Source organism: Pimephales promelas, chromosome 15 (genome assembly GCF_988280905.1).
Source record: "Pimephales promelas chromosome 15, fPimPro1.hap1.1, whole genome shotgun sequence".
In the NCBI taxonomy this organism is placed as follows: Eukaryota; Metazoa; Chordata; class Actinopteri; order Cypriniformes; family Leuciscidae; genus Pimephales; species Pimephales promelas.
The window spans coordinates 24,884,638-24,904,501 of record NC_142783.1 but is presented as its reverse complement, the minus strand read 5'-3'; the positions used below and the strand labels follow the sequence as shown (position 1 = coordinate 24,904,501).

Sequence of the window (19,864 nt, the reverse complement as noted above, 5' to 3'; positions counted from 1 at the left end):
TTTATCAAACTATATAAATATTTTACAAAAACCCATACATGTGCATGGGTATTTTAATCTACATAACTAAAAAATAACTAAATTTTTTATAAAAGTGTGGTTTATATCCACGCATGTGTTTTTTACTCAGCATCTTTAAACTATATTTGGTTCCTGTAAGGCTTGTACTCACCCAGTCTTTGCGGTCCATCTGCCCCAGAGGGTCCTGGGAGAGAGGACAGAGGGCAGGAACGGAGGTAACCCCCCTCTGCACCACTGGGGCCTGAATGCTCCTCTGGACCTGCAACAGCTGCAGCCTGACCACCAGCACTGCTCCTCGCTGGGAGAGCTGAATGACGCAAATACCAGGCACATACTGATGTTAGAGTTATATTTGGCTGAGAGGAAGAAACGGTGACTGTTTTATTCTCTTTCTTCTACAGATCTACTCTCACCCTACCTGGTGGAGGGAGGTAGCCATGAAACAACACACTTCCACACGATGATCGCTCCAGTTCTTCACAAAGCAGTAAGCGGCGGACTAACCATATCAGTGACAAATAAAAACACAAGGCAAGAATTATACATAGAGGCAACAAAATATGGTTTAACAGATATATCTAGTCCAGTTATGCCATACCTAATGGTGTAATACCATAAAACTCAGCTTCATGTCGCAGGATACTTGTGTTAACCCCCCTATCAGAGAAAACAGGAATATTACATGCATAAAATACTATACAGATTGTATATATTTATGGGATATGAAATGGATATCAAATAGGCATATCATATCTCACCTCATGTCCAATTCTTTAGTTCGGAGGAAGTTTAAAATGGGTGCAAATGCTGTTGGGTCTCTATCAATAAATATCTTGTAGAAAAAAAAATCTGATTCAGAGTTGGAAAACATTTCTAATTTTATTGCATCTGAAAAAACTTATAAATGTTTTTTATCAAACTTTTTTTCTTAATTTTTATACACAATTACAGGTACAAATGGAACTTGGGACTTTGGGTCAATCAAATCATTTTTCTTGCTACTTAAAAATACATATTTCTACTCACAGCTCCAGTTTCATCCCGTAGCGTTGATATTCTCCCACTAAGTAAACTGGGCAGGAAAAATACATTTATACAAAGCTATGCAATGTCCATAGTATAATGACTACATTAGTTTAATAATTCAACAAGAATGGATAGAGCTTTAGCAAATTTGCATACAAAGAGGATATCTGGTGTGATAATTCTGAGAGATCTATTAAAGGGTTTATATCATAACAAATCAAATTTTACCTGTAACTTTTCAGATTGATATACAACATACATAGCCTGCGCAAACTTCAGAACTCAAAACTTTCTCCCAGTTAAAAAAAAATAACAAGGCAGTGGTGCTGCTTCAAGCATCTTATCTTACCTTGAGAAGAAGGAGTCAGGAATCCATGTCAGAGTCTGCCTTGATGTGCTAAATCTGAAAGCATGTAGATACGATTTATGATTACTTCTGATTGATCAGAAGCTGAGCTGAGCTGAATGGTCTAATATGCAGTTTACAGTTATTGTTTCAACAGTAAAACAAATAAAAAATAATAGGGGTCACCTAAAACGTGTCATTATAATTGATTTATTATTATTTTTACAATTGTATATAGCAAACTTAAATTTAAACATTGAATTTTGGGGGAAATTGTGGCATCTTGTAAGTTTTTGGGATATATCATGATTAGTATAGGACACGTATAAACGGAGGATGAAGGAACTGTATTGTCTTGGTCCCGTTATGTAACGTAATAATATTCATGGCCCTGTTCAAGACGTTTAGTAGACTGAGTTCAAAATCATGTGCTTTGTAGTTTAAGACATGGTTGTTACCGTTAAATATTAGCGCTCATCACTTAAAAGTCTAAAGCCGCTGCACAGCATTTCATCTCAAATAAAACTGTTTTGACTTCGAGTTTATGTAAAGAAGTCATGACGTCAGCGTACCTCATTCCTCCGACATTCAGCTGGATGATGTCACCCATTCCAGATGTTGAACTGTTCCCAATTCCAGCCATCCTCTAATTCGGTTAGCGAGGAGAAATGCACGCGACCTGAATGTCCAGTTTGACCATCGATCCAGCTGGAGTCCTCAAGATTCTCTTTATTCTTCCTCACGAGCCAGCGAACCCATAAATTACGCGTCACTAGATCGGCGTATGAGACGGAGCTGCTCGTACAAAGTGTTTTCCATATTCAGAGTTTTAATAAACAACTCAGAACATGGCCTTCAATGATCAAAGGCCCCTTTTTGTAGCCTGTGGGACTTGGGATAGCTACGTTCAGTGTTGTGGGCGCCATAGAGCGATGCTAGAACGCTGTGGACTCATGAGAGCGTCAGCCAATCGGATAGCGTCATTCCTGACACAGGACGCAGACCCCGCCCAGTGTGTTTTGGAAGTGTATCTTGACTTGAGCATAGTCCTTGAGGCTGGACTAGGACTTCTCCTCAATATTTTTTTTTTTATTTCTAATTAAATACGTTTTTACAAATGAAAAAAAAAACTATAAGCACTTTTATTAAAACATCAACTAAAAAGACATTTACTCTAAAATGCACTCTTATACTCAACGCCAGTATTCTAGATAAAACTGTTTTATTCAAAATGAGTGCCGCGATCTTCCCAATACTATCAGTTTCATGCACGCCACTAATATATGTTTACTTAGCCAATGCTTAAAGCGTCATCATAAATCATAAACAACATGTCTGCCCCCCTGAGGCGACTCGCCCCATAAAATAGAACAGATTTTTTCAGGTTACGGGGATGACTGTCTTCGTGTGTTAAGGTCTTCACCTAATGTGAGTGAACATGAAACATTTTGCATAAGCTGGCCTAGCCTATAAATTATTTCTTTATAGGTAGAATGTCTTTTTTGAGGAACAAATTGATGTAATTGTACACTACAAATTAAGTATGCTACATAGTGTGCACTACAAACTTGCGCGTTACAAAAATCGAATGCTTAGATTGCATTTTTACAGTAAAATTGACAGAAAATATGCGCACACACAGTCACAAGTATTGACTGAAACATTTTATTGCAGAAAATGGTGTTATTCAGGATTAAGGCATACGTCTTTCCTCATTTTCTTCATAATTTATCACCCTGTTTCAAGAACACCGCATTGACAGTACAGAAGAGCTTTTCTACTCGACCTTGTTCAAAAAAGCAGGAAGCTGTTCATTTGTTTTTTCACAGGTTTCACCAAACCCTTTATGACAAAATTTCACTACCAAATATCATTATGGATTTATTATTTCCTTTGAGTGTTTTATGCTTTAATCCACATCTGTATCTGTCACAGCTTTCGCCTCTTTATTATTTGATTGGCTTAAAGTCCTAGTAATAAACAGCATTGTCATCACAGAAACTTTCAAGCCTGCTTAAAGTCGCTGGACATCCCAGGTTGAAGGTTGACGTGAAAGGTGAAGAGCATGTAAATGGAACAAGTGACTTATCAGGGCTGATGCAAATCAGAGTCTGGCCAAGAATTGCCATAAAATTCAAATTTGGAAGTATTCTAATTACTTTTAGTACACTAGTACACACAAATAACCATGCAGATCATTTCTGGGAAGCAAGCTGTGGTATAAATAGAAGGAATGAACAAATACTGAGATTGGAATGCTTTACACTTCAGTTGTGAACAGTTTTTTTTTTTTTTTTTTTAAATAAAATAATTTTGTAGTAAACAAAAAAATATGTTAATGTACAAATATTATGGTCATATTAAAAGAAAAAAAAGCTGTCTTCATATAGATGACTACACAAACATAACAAAAACGTAATGCAAAAGACATGGTTAAGCCACTGGAATCTGGTCCTATCCAAAATATTACCTTAACTGCATATAAATAGCAAGAATAGGAAATGTCAAGTGCATGGAGTGTCACTAAGCCACAGTAATAATATTGTTGTTTTCTTCAGTAATATAATATAAATGTGTGTTGATAAGCTGCACTCATTTGAAATTAGCATAGTCAGAGTAGATGTCAACAAAATCTTGCACAACTCTGTAGCAGTAGTCATATTGTTCCTGAGAAAACAAATGAAAATATGTTATCATAATGCAAACAATGATCTGATAGTCAAAAACGATTTATTCTATTATTTTATCATACTATTTTCCATATTGTAATATAGTGAAGCCATCAGATCTAAAAAAGTCCATACTATAATATGTTAGTGAAGCCATGAGATCTATATGAATTATGTAAAGTGTTTTGCATTCTTACCACGGTTTGGACCATATGTGGTCTCTGAGTGCGTAAACTCTTCACTGTCTGAAATACATCCAGTAACCCTTCGGCTTTGACCCGCTCTAAGATGTTACTGAGGGCAATGAAGGTTCCGGTCCGACCAGCACCAGCACTGATGTCATGAAGAAAAATACACACTTTTATGATTGGTTTTACAGGCTTACACACATACACAGAGTCGTTGGAGGGGATCCTGGTAAACCCTACTGTATGTTATGGGGACCAAATGTCCTCTCAAGGATAGTAATACCAAAAATCGTTGACATTTTTTTTTTGTCCCAATGAGTTAAATAGCTTATAAATCATACTCAATGATGTTGTTTTGAAAATGTAAAATGGATAAAGCTTTCTGTAAGGGTTGTGTTTACGGTTAGGGGATAAAATGTACAATTTTTACATTATAAAAATAATTATGTCCATCGAAAGTCCTCATAAAACATAAGAAGAATGTGTGTGTGTGTGTGTGTGTGTGTTTAAGTGAGGGAGAGATAAAGAGTGTGTGTACCTGCAGTGCACCACTATTGGGTTGTTTCCAGATTGCTGTTGTTGTTTTTGCACTGCAGCAATTATGTCAATCATTCCCCTTCCGTCTGACGGGATTCCAATCTCTGGCCAACCATGGAAATGGAACTGTCTTACTAGACGTTTCTGCTTCTCCTGCAAACAGCCCAATTCAGCCTTAGAATGGTCAACAAATTTAGCACAATAAAGGAAGCTCCTAATGTAAGTGAAGCGTATGATGGACCATAAAATGGTCAAATTCACTGTACGTTTAACTCACTGGTGCACATGACAGCAGCATGTCTCGAATGCTGAAAGTCTCACAAAGTGTGTCTCTCTTCAGCTCCAGTACATACTCTCCAAATGAAACGCTGCCCTCTGCTGGCCAGTAATGTACACACTTCTCCTGGAGAGAGAGTTGTTGGAAAGGAATGCATGAATGCTTCAGACATGAAAGAGTAAATGCACCATTTATTTACGTTGATTCATATATAAATATAAAAAAGTTCAAATATAAACCATTAAACTCTGTTACTGATACCTGTTCTCTCTCTTTCAGTTCAGTCAGCATGACAAGAGAGTGGCACTTCCTTTCCCATACCATGCGCCAAAAGTCCTGCACAGTGTGAGCCAAAGGTGCTTGAGTTGCTATAAAGTAATCCTTTTGCCTATAACCCTGCAATGGTAAAGCATAATGTTATGGGTGCATTTGTAATTTTTTTTAATGGTCTTAAATATATTTATTAAAGTGCATGCAAAACAAGAACTGAATAAATAGCCTGTATGTGTGCAAAATTACTATTATTTTAATTCTACATAGTCAACTTGTATAGCTTTTAATAGATGCACACTAGTTTTGCAGTGCATGCCAGATTTACACACTACTCTGCATTTGATATTGGCAATGCATAATATATTTGTAGTGCACATCAAGTAATATCATTATTTTAATAATATATACTTACATCTATGAAAGATGCATTAATGTAGTCTGTGAATTCCTGCCCTCTTTTCATTGATAAAATGACCCTGTTGAAGTCATCTGGTAAAAAAAAACACAAGATAATGATTATAAGTAGTGATGCACGATATATCGGCCGCCATATCGGTATCGGCCGATATATGTTAATTTTTAGTGTTATCGTTATCGGCCTGATAAGAGAATTAGGCCGATATATTAAAGCTGATAATTAATGTATTATTTCCTTCAGCTGAGTTGCTTCAGATGCACTGTTCAACATGATGGTTTGGAATTGCTTGAAATATGATTGGACAAAAAATGTTTAGTTAAAATTACAGTTTAGTGCAGCACAAGTCTGTCATATAGTCCATGTAAACTATATGATGTGATTGGGATATGGATTTTAATGGTGAGACTTTTGTTTTTGTATTCAGACTCTCAAAAATGAAATAAAAATTTGGATTTAGATTTATCGGCCAATCTATCGGTTATCAGCTTTCAAGTATAAAGAATTATCGGTATCGGCCAAAATGTTCATATCGGTGCATCCCTAATTATAAATAAATAAAGAAAGAAAGAAAGAAAGAAAGAAAGAAAGAAAGAAAGAAAGAAGCTAAAATGATAAATCTGTATATTTTCTCACATGGGATGATCTGCAGTACTCTGTTTTTTCTCATGTTAGCAGGCAGATTTCCGGTTCTCATGTTCTCCTTCATTATGCGGACATTAGTCAGTTTCTGAGGAGATTCCAAATTAAAAGACATGTTAGAAAGAACACACTGTTCTTTCGAAGCTATTCACTTTTGTCAATGTTTAAAATAATGCATGAGATCTTTCTGTACTCTTGCTTAGCAAACCCTTGAACTGATGTGCTTCTTACTCTGAATTCTTCCTCCAGACCCACTCGGTCCATGTGTGTGTGTGTGTTGTGGAGTTTGTGGAGATGACCCTCCAATGAAGCGATGTCAAGCTCAGTGTCACCGAACAGGTAATGCTCCAAAAGTGCCTGGTAAATGAACGAATACTGCATCTGTGGGCGAGAGAGAGGAATATCAGTGGCCAATCACTGCTGAAATGATGAGTCAAACACAGCAGAAAGTCCTTTACATCTGTTTGAATGAGTTGACAGCGCTGCTTTCTTATTCTGGACACAAAGCCGAACACATCCAACCTCCCTTCAGCGTGCATCATATCCATCATCGCGTCAATCACAGTGAACGTCCCAGTCCTGCCAACCCCAGCACTACACAGAGAGAAAATGAGTCGTGAGATGTAAAGTAGGGCATGGAATGAGGGATAATGAGATAATGTAGTCAAAACTGCACGGTCTTTTCATTTGTATTAATATCTTGGGATAGATAATTATCTCAGTTCAATTAAATGTGGAATCAATTGTGTGAATATTGCAGGTTCTTGCTTTATAGTGTATTAGACCTGAAAAAGTTACAGTTTGTCGTTTCACTGCAAAAAGGCCCTTTTCACACATGAGAAAGTCTGTTGTTCTGGCTGAGGTGTTAACAATCCCACATTAACAGCTGAGCCTCAATACATTTGAGTTCCTGGTTGTTTCTACATACTTTGCATTTTCAGACTGTTTGTTTTAGTTGAAATGTTCAGGGTATTAAATGTGTTTTGCCCAATAAATCACTAGCATACTGAAATACACCCCAATAGAGTACAACAGTCAGGGTCCTGAAGTAAAAATTACATTCATTTTCTCCATATTGAATTTAGGCAGACCTGCAGTGTTCTCTGAGGTTGTTAATTAATGGTACATGTTTTTGTTAAAGCTATCAGTTTACATTATTTATTTATTTATTTTTACGATTTGTTTAACAGCAGAATTTCTGGATTCTGATTCTGGAATAAACCCTCCCCCAATCAGAGAGTCCCATGAAGCGCTGCAAATGGCGTAATTGAGATGGTCTGCTTAAATATTTGTATATATTTATATTAATATATAGTACATTTTTAATTTAATTAAATCTTCGACTTGACGCAGCACTATGCAGGCCGTTCAATGTATGACATCAAAGTACAGCGAAAGTACACTGTCTTTTTCAATTTCTGAATTTGCTTCAAATCAAATTTTGTAATGTTCTGATTTACAATGTAGCTGGTTGATTATGTTCATGGCTTAAAACGCTTTAAAAAAGGCTTTTTAAATTCCGTATAGGGGAAAAAAAATCAGAAAGCAATGGCACTGAAAAAGTGGGGGAACTGTTGCACTCTATAGATCTGGTTGATTGTAGTTTGTACACATTTCTATTCATTTTCCTAAGTCTGTATACACATATATTTTAAGAAGAGCCTACAGTCTTACCTACAGTGCACTATGATTGGTCCAGCATGGGGAGGGTTTACACTCTTGACTTTCTTGAGGAACTTTAGCATGCCAATAGGGGAGAGGGGTACACCAAAATCAGGCCAGCTGGTGAAGTGCAGCTGAGTGACCAACCTTGGAGGTCTGCAACCATCAGCAGCATGCTGCAAAATCACACCAGCTTGCATTCAAATAACTTACAAATAGCAAGAAGTCAAATAGCAAATAGTCAGTTGTGGCCTACTGATTCCACAAGAGTACTAGTACACACATTCTTTTGACATGCCATTTAGTGGCTCAGAATATTTTACATTCTGGGCTACTAAATGGCATGTCAAAAGAATTTGTGTACTAGTGTATGAGCATAGTATACAGAGCATTTGGATAATGATGGTGTAGTGTTTCTGAGGGAAATGGCCACTCACGTGCTGCACACAGAACTTCCTGATTGTGTAGTCCACCAACACTGTGACATCTTCCATTGCCACCCTCACACAGCCGTAGATCCAGCAGCCCTGCTCAGGCCAGTACTGATAGCATTTTTCCTGCATTTCACACATATAAACTACAGATGTTTGCAAAATATTGGGCAACAATAGACATATTTTGAATTTCGTTGTCATATGGACCCTTTTTATATGAGTTTTTGAATAAGGCCATGCAAGATCTTCTGTGCAACTGTTTACTTGTTAAACTCTCATAAAGTCTGTGGCTTTGTGATATCTTCTCTTACCTCTTTTCTCTCTCTTGTGTTGGTTAACATGACTATAGTGGTAGATTTTTGCTCCCAAACCATTCTCCAGAAATCTCCCACTGTCTCTAGTTTTGGGCCTAAACATAAGATATTGCAATTCAAAAGGGAGATTACATTAAATCGATTAAATGACCTGGTAATTTTCTGTAATTACAACTGGTAAGAGGGTGAAAAATTGCATACCTTGAGCTGCGATAAATTTGTTTTTTTCTCTGTAACCCTATGGGAAAAGTAAACTAATTAAATTAACTGAGACCAAAAAAAAATAATATTTTAATATACTATAGGTCAAGATATAAGGTAATATAAGCATCATATCAATATTTTATATACTAAAAGTAGATTACAGGTTCCAGTAATTGAATTAGGACCTACAATATTATTTCAAGAAAGTACTCACATCTATATAAGAGGCATTTATGTAATCTGAGCCCATATATCCATCTATATGTGAAAGTAGCACTCTTGAGTGGTCATCTGTGAAGGAAATATACCGATGTGTTTTATTAAACCCCAGGACAAACTTTCTCCATCCAAATCCTAACAGTTACTTTTATGTTACTTGACTCGAAACAAGCTCTTCCACAGTGTTTGCAAAATTTGCAAGTGTGTCTATGAAAGAGTGAGGGAGACTTACAGGGCAGAATATTGGGATATCTGTTCTTTTCTCTGTTCTCATCTCTGCTTGCCTCTTCAAAGGTACCACAGCCAAAACCGCAAGGCAAAGACTGTAAAAGAAAAGCAGCGGAAGAAAGACACAATGCGTAAGTGTAAGGAAACTATATGTGCATCTGGAGAATGATAAAGTCTGTGTGTCACTAAGATCTTACATTAAATTCCTCTCTGAACAGTTTGCCATCATCTGCCATGCGTAGGCGAAACTCTTCCTCCAGGGAGTCCAGTGGAATGGGAAAATAACGCTTTGATGGAGAGGGTGATCTGGGAAGAAGCACCACTGTTTGTTCTGAGTGATGAGAGAGAAGAGAGAGAGAAGAAGAAAAATATACAGGGTGGATGAGAGACATTTTCTTACTGTTACTGTTGTATATCTCTCAAGTCAAAGCAGACGACAAGTTCTAAAAATGGTGTTCTAAAAATATAGGCTTAAAAACCAAAAAATCAGACCGATCAAAACTTACCTTGATCTTCCAAAAAGCCATTTGGCATCTTCTTGTCAACCGAAGCGACAAGATCCTTCCTTTGCTCTCTAAACCTGAGACATTTTGAAGTAAGACATTTACAGACAGATTTTATTTTACAAAAAAAAAAATGTAAAAATGGCTGAAAGTTCACAATACACACCAAAATCTAAAGTTCTTTCTCATGGGAGATTGTTTGGTTCTCTGATTCCTCAGAGCAGCTGAGAGAGAATGACTTGCTGACACACCATCACAACTGCTTTCACATTTCACTACACATGCAGCTGCTGCTGCTGCTGGAGCAACTCGGCAGGGTCATAAACACACGCACACTTAAAAGTGAAATGTTTTTTTTTCTACTTGTCTCCCGCGACTGAAAAGATAGCGACGAGTCAACTATAGTAAAGCCATTTGCAGCCTCATTCGTGTAAACACTGTGGCTGTATGGTTCTATCTTTCAAAACATTTCTCTGTTTGTTTGTTTGATCTCAACCAATGATGTGAGTTTGGGGGCGGGGCTATCTGTTGGACCAACTAATGCCAGACCTTTCATCAAAGTTATTCATGAATTTTGAACAATACCCATTCTAGTCTTTGTACAATTTTGATGCACTTTTTTTGATCCACTTCAAATGTTTACTATAGTTTATTACCATTCAAAAGTGTGGGGCTGGTAAGTTTTTTTATGTTCTTATGCTCACCTGTATTTTTTTGATCAAAAAAATAGTAAAAATGGTAAATTTGTGAAATGTTTCAATTTAAAAGAACTGTTTTTGTTATTTTTATTTTTATGTAATTTATTATGTAAATGTAATTTATTGTTGTGATGGCAAAGCTGAATTTCTTCAGTCACGTGAGCCTTCAGAAATCATTTTAATATGCTGATTGGCTGTTTAAGAAACATTTCTTAACATTATCAATGTTGAAAACAGTTGTGCTGCATAATATTTTGTGTATTTTTTCAGAATTCCTTATTGATTAGAAACTTCAAAGGAATAGCTTATACAGTATTTGAAATAGAAATATTTTGTAACATTATAAATGTCTTTTACTGAAGCTTTCAAATGTTAAAAGTCCTGTCTTTAAAAGTATTTATTTCCTACAAAAAAAAATAATCTTACTGGCCCCAAACTTTTGAACAGTAGTGTATACTATAGGATAGGTTTGAAAGTATGCAGTGTAGAGAAGACCTAGAGGAAGTGAATCTTTAAGAGTTATGATTAATTTTACATTTAAATATTGTGAGTTGCTCCATCATTGAGTGGAGCACTTTTCATATAGAGAGAACGTGTGCCTACTGACAAGTATTTGTAGCTGGCGTGAGAGGTTTAATGAAGGACTGGAAGTATAGTAGCAGGAAGTTATGCTATTAGCAACAGAGAAGACTAGAGCTTAGTACAGTAGGGGTCAAGTAAAGAGCTGTTCACTCATATACATTTCATTGTATCTCTGCACATACTGTACAATGTGTTTGATTTTTTATTTTTATTTTTTGTTTAAAAAATAATGTTTTTGGGGAGTGTGTATTTTCTTACCTCAAAATGTAGGCGATGAGGAGAATAAAGATGACGAGAAGGAGAGAGGTGACGAGGCCCGAGGCTAAGACATGTGGGCCCTGAGGCGCCGGAGATTCTGAACAGAGAAAAAGAAAGACAACTGAGTGAGGTAAGATTTCCATAGGCCTTTCAGACTAACTTTTCCATAGGCTAATATATGCAGTCTTGTTTTAAGAAGGAAAATGATTTATACTGGATAAAATGTGTAAAAAAATTACTGAAAAAAATTGTCAGCTGAAATCAGCTGAAAACATTTTTCATACTTTCCAATTCCAAGCATTCCAATTCTATGTGTACAGATGTGGGGCTGTGGGCCTGTTTATAAATAATTTTGAGTAAAAATAAATATGGTATACCTGTTGTCAGGTTTCCATGAGAGGAACTGTTTGAAATGAGAGCTGCTAGAAACAGGACCATCATGGCTACACATAAAGAGAGAAAAAGACAAACAATCAAAAATATTTGTGAGTCTTCGGTAATAAATTGTACATTTCAGAACAATTCTGCAAAAGCTTCACAAGAGATTAACCTATATTAAAACCATCAATCTTCTTCTCATGCATGCAGTGAGAATATTCCCTCTACATGAGCAAATCTAAAATTAATTTCAATTAATGGTCCAGAGAGTAACGGGCTCTAGGGATACGGCACCATCTACCGCATACATGCAGCAGCAACTGAAACTCTGAAACTAGGACAAGTCTTTTTACCCCAGATATTATCTTTTATATCTATAAAAGGTGTTGTGTAGAAATGCATCTCACAAATGTGCATATCTATAATGTGATGTGTATATACTATAGTGGGGTTCAAAAGAGAACATTTAAAATATGATTTGTAAAAATGTAAATCATAATATCTATGCAGAAATCTGTGGTGTTTGGTTAAAGTTTTGCTTCCTTTCATTTTTAAGAGGGTGGGAATAAGAGAACTCTGGATTTTTAGATGTCCAACCTGTGAGAAAACCCCCCCCAGACAGCAAATCTGTCACATAACCTGTATGCCTGATCCCCTGTGACATTTTCAGAGAGATTTTACAGTTATTAATCCTTTCAAAAGCGTATCACTAGAAAATCTACCTGCCTCCAAACGTCTATGAACTCAATCTAGAGATTAGAAAAGACAAGATGAAGGATTAATGCAGCCTTACACAAAAGTGTACTCACAAAAGTGAAATATGTCTCACACCAAGAAGCCAACGTCTCAGTCCATAGCTTTCAAGAGAGAAGACATTAATTATTATGATACTTTTCCAGAAGCTCTCCAGGAGTCATGATATCTGTGAAGGCACTCCTGTCCTTCAATAATGTATGAGTGCAGGTTTTTTCATTGTTCTTTCTGGGTGGACTATCCTTAGACAGTCACTGCCTGCAAAGAACAAGGGATGAGGATGCATTAGGAGAGGGAATTGTCTTTGTTTTTTAAACCTCATAAAATGTGTAGGACATGCAGAGGCAGAGGGAGTTGTGAATGGAGGGTGAGAGAAACAAAAATAACTTTAAATCTGTCCTCTAGCATTGTGCCAGTGGATTTGTCGAAATCGAAACCCCATTGAGAAGATCTGCTTCTACTAAAAAGCATTATTTTGTAGTCAAGAATGGCTAACTTTATAGATTATTATTCCTAAAGTCTATTGCTTTCAACCAGTGATGCTGTAATGCAGCATTTATCTTCAGTCTCTGCAGCAGCTGTAAATAACCATTTCATACATATTCATAACACAGTAATGTCAAGGATGAGAATGGGCCCACCCATAAGAATTTTAGCAACAACCCTAGTCATAACTGTGTAAAACTGGGTCAGTCACTGTTGGTCATCTCAGCACCCTGACTGGATCACATGAAAGCAAATCAAATCAGGAACGTTGTCAATCAAAACCAAAGTGTAACTGCACTAGAGACCTAATTTTTACATGCACCATTATTGTGACTCATGACAATAGCCATTTATTACATGCGTATGTTAAATTAAGGGTCATTTAGTATTACTTTATCTTATGCATTCAATACACTTTCACTCATTTATGGATGGCCATATTTTAATTTCACAAAAGCATGTGTAAAGTCACATGGTAAATTTGATGAGAAGGTGAATAAATTGTGCTAAATAGAAAATAAGCATACCATCAAACCATATTTTGTTTATTTTTCCCCCTCTAAGAGCTGATTGTGGATTACACTGCTCAGAGGCTTCCACACAACCGAAGTAGTCGGGAAGCTGTTGTTAATGTATGAGTCAATAACAAATTCCCATGAAAAAATCATGCTAAAAGAGTCAAATGAGTCACCAGAAAGGCGAAACAACCTACTGACACAATACAAGGAACAAGCAACAACTCAGGCAGTAAAATCTGATCTGACCGTCAGTACAAGCTGTGACCTTGAGAAGTGCATGTTGCTGCACTATGCAAATCGTTCATATGGAAATTGAATGCATATTGTTGGTGCAATTGTTTTAATACAGATAAATATGAGAGAGCACCACTGATGAGCTAACATTAAAACACATAAAAACTATTACCTAGCCTCTGCGATTTGTTTTACTAGTTTTATTTCAAAGTCAGACACGCATTTCCCCAGAACTTAGAGGTAAACAGAACACTTTTCTTTCTCTAAGAGATGCAATTAGCTCCTCATCATCCACTAAACACAGAACCTTTGAATACAAAAAAGGAAAAGATTTTAGCTTTCAAATCCAATAGGCTTCCTGTGTTAATGGGGGTCTTAGATCCTTCCTTTAACTAATTGTTACTCATACTCCATTAAGACTTTCTGCTTTTTAAGACATTCCGAAATAACATCATATTAAATACAAATAACATCATATTAGAATAGTGTTTACAATTTTTCCCCCACTGTTATTATAAGGCTAATGTTTTGTGTATTAGGTAAGAAGAAGAGTGTCTTAGCATTTGGCATTGAGTCATAGCCTAAACTGTCTTAAAGGTGCTATATGTATTTTTTAGCGGCCTCTATCGGTGATGTTTCAGATTGCAACCAATTTTTACAAGAGCGCTCGAGCTCTTGCGCGTGCTCGAACACGAGAGCGAACACTCATGGTACACGGCCACACTGAGACTTTCAACACACCGGAGAAAGCATCACACAACATGCTAGAAACTCATGTAAACTCCCAACGCAACGTTACAATAATAGGCTACTTTTATCAGCTTGACGTTGAACTAATGCTCCATGCTCGTACCATGATATAACATTACATTTGTGGTGTTATCTAGTAGGGCTGAACGATTAATTGCATTTGCGATAAAATCGCGATATGATGAAACGCGATTTTGTAATCGCAAGAGCTGCGATTACACTGGTCATGTGACACGCGAAAGAAAAGCAGTCTGCAAGTCTGAGATAAAGCATCAACTTGCCACGCTACGCGGTCTGGCGTTCAGACAAGAACAGTTTATTTTTAATGTATGTGATATTGTGTTATTTATTCTCTCCTCAACAATCCTGGATCGATTCAGAGAATTTCAGAATCGAGTCTGAGCTTATAGTTTTTAAACACAGATGCGTGATGACGCTGCGCGTGCTTTAGAAACGAGCCTCTCTCGCTCTCTCTCTTCCTCACTCACACACGACACTGCTCGAACCTTCCAAAACATAGTAACGTTATTTCATAAAGTTCGGGATTGAACCGAATTACAAGGACATTCGCGGGCTTCATTGAACATGTTTTGCCGCTTTGCTTGAGGTTATAACGTTCCACTTGGAGTGCGCGTTCTCTCCCGCGGGAATTTTCTTTACAAATGCTTCACAGAGGCATTATTTATGTCTTTTGGAGTGCAGTTGGCTTATATATTAAAACCATGAAAATCACTGAGAAGGCTGCTTTCATTTTAAAATACTAACGCGTGCTTTGTGAAGAGCGCTCGTGCATGCGGCCGTGAGCGACTCATTGGTAAATGTACTTGCATGTCAAAATGCTTTTATGACGCAAAATTAATGTAAACACGGTCAGTTATATCTTAAACAAACAGGACAAACCACATTTACAATTTCAAAAGCGATATGCATTAGTGTGTGAATGCAGCTTATCGTATCTAAACTGAGGGGAAATCACTCCAGCTCTTGAATGAAAAACATTCAGACAGCCTACTTTTAAATACTGAGAGCACTCTTTGTTTATTGCTTGTAATGGTTTTTTTGTTGTTGTTGTTGTTTCTCTTTATTTACTAGCTTTTATATTTTGAAGCTATATTATTTTATATAGCCTATTTAAAATTCTTAACATGTAATTGGTTTAATTAAATGTTTTTTATATTTATTTTTTAAAATATGTGTTTTTACACATGTAATTAAATACATATTTTAAGAGTTATTAAGATTAATTAATAAGAAAAAAAGTAGATCGGATCATGAGCTATCTAAAGATTCCCATCCCTACTGTACAATGATTTATTGTTTGTCTTTGTCGACTAATACAGAAGGTAAATAACTTTTTTTTTTTTAAATCGCATATTAAATCGCAATCGCAATATTGGTTAAAAAAATCGCAATTAGATTATTTTCCAAAATCGTTCAGCCCTATTATCTAGCATAAAGCATTTCACTTACTATTCGTGTATCTTTCACAATCGGCAATGTCAACATACATGAATGTATAATATGATAACGAAAACGGTTAGTGAACTAGGCTGAACTATTTCAGTGTAACAGTACGATCGATTGTAGTAAGTGACATTACTGTACTGAACGTGTCCGGAAATGTGTATTATAAACAATATGATAGTAGTGGGATGACTGACGTTAGACAGTAGATGTGGTACATAAAATAAAAGTTACATCCTAAAGCACCTACTTTTTGTTATCCTGGAACAGTCTTTTGTATTCATTTCATGTCTCATATATGTTGTAGTTTACATTACAGTTTATCATTACTTCAGCATATCTGAAAACTTGCAATTTATAACAATATAAATAGCAGAGGTCGCCATAATTCAAACGCTCTGCCGATGTTGATCCGTGTTTTCGTCCTAAGTTGATCCGATTCACATTTGGCCTGACGAGCTTCAGCAGATACATTTTTGTTTTGTTTTGTTTTTTATATTTATGTGAGTTTGTGTGCTGGAGGCAGGAGTTTTTTGGTGTTATCAGACTCATGTCGTTCGCTGCAGTGCCGTCGCATAGACTGTATATAAAAAGAAGAGAGGCTCAGGAGCGCGCATGCACTTCACATCCGATGGATTTCGCAGAAAATCCGACCCGGAGACTTCACATAGAAATAGGAATACTGGCCTTCAGAGGTAATAGCAAAACCCGACAAGTGGATCATTGTTATGTGTGATTACAACCCCTTCACACACATGCAACAAAAAAAAAGGATTCATTTTAGAAGAAAAGTTCCATATAGCACCTTTAAGTAGCCTGTGTTTGGCACTTAAGATTTAATAACATGAGATTTTGACTAAATGACAGAAAAAAACTGAGTGACCACATAGCCATAGTAAACTTTATAATCTTTAAGTTGATAAACTTAATGCGATGCACTTACTTACTGCCTCAGATGCGGCTGTTCTAATGACGGATAAAACATGTATGTCCAAAACGTCGCTGGTAAAAAAAAAAAAAAAAATAAAAAAACTCATAATTCCATTTGAGCTTGACTTATATAGTTATTTTATTTTAATTTCCTGAAAAGTAGCGTTATGTACATGCTACGTACCCCAAAAATCAATGTGTTCATTTTTATTTCTGACATTCATTTATCAATTCTCTAGCAGAAACTATATAGACTTTCAGTGGAATGAGATAATCGTAGGTCCAAATAACCATATACTCGAGAAGCAGATGGATGGAGGTGGTAGCCGTAGCAGCGTAGAGAGATGCTGACCAGCACACAGAAGGCTGACTCCGCACTATGACTGACCTCTATGGCAGAATCTGACTGACGGTGTTTATTTTCCATTTTGAGAGAGATGCAGAACAAATGCAAATGCATAGTAAAAATGCATAGTAAAAAGCCTCTTTCACAAGTAATGAGAGCTTATACTTATATTAATTTATGTGCATTGCATTACCAGCTTTTGACTTAAGTTGTAGCCTATAAATTATCTATCTAAAATTCACTTAACCCCATCAGTAACTGACAACTCCTAAACTGACATGTAGACTGAAAAACCATAATCTTGGCTGAATCTCTAGAAGCAAAATGATTTGTAACAATTTCATATTACTCCCATCCCGATCCCATGCAATCGAATGTCCTATAATTAGATTAAATCGATGAGAGACCTGAAACACAATAACGTCGTCAGTGGAAAAGGTCAAAGGCATTTGTTTCTTGTGAAATATCTACTATCTGAGTTTACATTATGGAACCATAACAGACAATAATCAGACTCAGACTTTAAATCTGCCATTTCATATATGCTGACCTCTTGGCCTTGGCAAGTGCGAGGGTGTTAAACTCAGAGTGTTTACAAACATCTTAAACTTTCAGATTAGAGTGCTGTGCATAAGTAATTATGAAATTAATCTTCCTGTAAGCACATGTTGCATTAATCCTGCCAGTCGTGCTCTCCCTTTATAGAAACAAGGTCACATCACAACGATTTTTATACATTACTTAACTTTCAAGAAAATGTATCTGTAAATAAATATACTCATTTTATTACATTTTTTGTTTTATTTTTCTATAGACATTTATTTATAGTGCTGAAATTATTCAATACACAGTACGATTTATAGAATGATTTTGAGTCTATAACAACTTTTGTTTTATCTCTGAGAGGAAAAAGGGCGGTAAAAGCTCGAAAATATTTAGATGGAAGAGAAATACAGAACATTTTGTGACAAAATATATTTGTAAAATTGTTATCAATAACAATAAATAATCCATAATTTGGAAAACCATTTTTATAGTGGATGTGAGGTTTCCAGGTTTGTTTTGTTTGAGAAAAGCTTGCTATATCAATTGTCGTTGATATCAAAGGCTGCAAAACTACTGAATTAAAAGATAGCTATTTGTACATGTGCCTATTCATGTCATTTTAATAATATTGCATGGTAGGCTATTTGCTATTTTTATTTGACCTGACCCTTAATAATTACTTCTGTTTCCTAATGGATTCTGGTTGACTGAGTCATATATTTGTGACTTGAATAAAACGTGTTACCACATCTAAACATCTTTTACAATAGCTTCTGGATCTAGAATGAAGAGGAGTATGCCAATACCAATAGCATCACTTGTCAGGATCACTCTCTCCATCAGCCTCAGGGCAAAATCTATCAGCCTCTTTTTCCAAACAGCATCCACAGGCTCATGTCAATTGCCTTACGCAACTTTTTCTGTTCTGTAATATATGCATAAGGAATAACCCAAATAGAAGTGACGAAAAGGTCAGTCAACTGTTTTCATCCATATAATATTAGTGTAAACACAGGTGCACATTGATCCAATAATGCAATAACACTAGACAGAGCACTGATATTCTCCTATATTGTTTAAGCCTTAAAAGGGCAGGAACATAAAATTAATTGCAATGAAAATTAAACATAGAATTAGTTACTGTTATTTTACAGCACTTTGAATCCAATGTTTTGTTTCTTCAAAATGTTTTTATTTTAATTTTTTTTTTTTTTACTTTTCTTTTAATTTTATGAAAATAACTTTAGTAAATAGGCTATATCAACATTCTGTCATATTACTTTTTATATCAAGATGTTTTTTTTTTTTCTGGCGTATTTTAGTCTCCTGATCCAAGGATTTGCGGGGACCCCCTTTTCAACACTGTACAAAAAAAAAAAAAATTAAGGGTAAATCTACGAGCTGCAAAATTTTGAGCATAGGCGTGCAATATTTGTTGGGCATCATAGGTTGCGGTACAGGACAGCTGGAAAAAAATCATGCTGCATTCAAAGTGCTGTCTTTGGTTTGAGACACAACCCACTGACCCCTGTTCCATATGAACAAATCCGAAATGCCTAATTCTGCGGTAGCCTAATTGCCTGCCGAGTAACCACGCAAAACGTGTTTATAAAACCTCGTGTTTACCTTATGTGAGTAACGTTAAGCGACAAAATGGGGGATGCTGAGAGAACGAATTATTATGAACTCATCAGCATCACGGACGTGATCGAGGCCGTTTTAAAAAACCTTTTTCGTGCATTACCGTCGAGCGAAGTAAAGCTAACTTACACCAACGATAAATGACGTGAAACCATCTGTCTTAGAAAATAAATACCTGCAATATTACCAGTGTGATGTCCAGCTCCATGTAAAGTCTCGGTAAAATCCAGTGCTCAGTGTTGATGGTTGTAAGGATGCTGCTGAGCAGAATGTCCGTCTGTGGTCCCTCCTCTAGTACGAGCACCGGTACCGTGTGTGATGA

General features: G+C 36.3%; 2 protein-coding genes and 1 long non-coding RNA gene across 5 annotated transcripts in view; 1 reads left to right on the top strand and 2 right to left on the bottom strand.

Annotated features, from left to right (window-relative positions):
- Positions 1-2,372, bottom strand: part of kctd3 (potassium channel tetramerization domain containing 3) — an 11,485-nt gene extending 9,113 nt beyond the window's left edge. The window contains exons 1-7 of one of the 2 annotated variants that reach the window (XM_089120411.1): positions 1,966-2,372; positions 1,397-1,450; positions 1,048-1,093; positions 780-853; positions 620-678; positions 440-520; positions 173-328 (exon numbers count right to left, since the gene is read on the bottom strand). In XM_089120411.1, the coding sequence (XP_088976537.1) occupies positions 173-328; positions 440-520; positions 620-678; positions 780-853; positions 1,048-1,093; positions 1,397-1,450; positions 1,966-2,036 (541 nt within the window). In that variant the 5' untranslated portion in view covers positions 2,037-2,372. The remainder of the gene's footprint in view (positions 1-172; positions 329-439; positions 521-619; positions 679-779; positions 854-1,047; positions 1,094-1,396; positions 1,451-1,965) is intronic. The other variant, XM_039669226.2, reaches the window with a different exon arrangement.
- The window catches only part of LOC148973573 (uncharacterized), a 12,318-nt gene extending 2,530 nt beyond the window's left edge, over positions 1-9,788 (top strand). Inside the window, exons 5-10 of the long non-coding RNA XR_016146694.1 lie at positions 161-508; positions 5,128-5,242; positions 5,344-5,420; positions 6,644-6,733; positions 9,522-9,586; positions 9,674-9,788. This is a non-coding gene — a long non-coding RNA (uncharacterized LOC148973573). The remainder of the gene's footprint in view (positions 1-160; positions 509-5,127; positions 5,243-5,343; positions 5,421-6,643; positions 6,734-9,521; positions 9,587-9,673) is intronic.
- Positions 3,039-19,864, bottom strand: ptpreb (protein tyrosine phosphatase receptor type Eb). Of its 2 annotated transcripts, none has more exons than XM_039669242.2 (21): positions 19,718-19,864; positions 12,684-12,885; positions 11,874-11,939; positions 11,497-11,593; positions 9,962-10,035; positions 9,653-9,786; positions 9,460-9,550; positions 9,223-9,299; positions 9,006-9,042; positions 8,802-8,899; positions 8,494-8,613; positions 8,069-8,232; positions 6,853-6,988; positions 6,626-6,775; positions 6,389-6,482; positions 5,750-5,826; positions 5,326-5,460; positions 5,065-5,190; positions 4,789-4,940; positions 4,260-4,395; positions 3,039-4,060 (listed from the first exon to the last, which is right to left on the bottom strand). In XM_039669242.2, the coding sequence occupies exons 3-21, from the start codon at positions 11,935-11,937 to the stop codon at positions 3,986-3,988; spliced, it is 2,037 nt and encodes a 678-aa protein (XP_039525176.2). In that variant the 5' UTR covers positions 11,938-11,939; positions 12,684-12,885; positions 19,718-19,864; the 3' UTR covers positions 3,039-3,985. The 2 variants fall into 2 exon arrangements, with proteins under 2 accessions (XP_039525176.2, XP_039525168.2); XM_039669234.2 differs by having other exon boundaries at positions 19,730-19,864.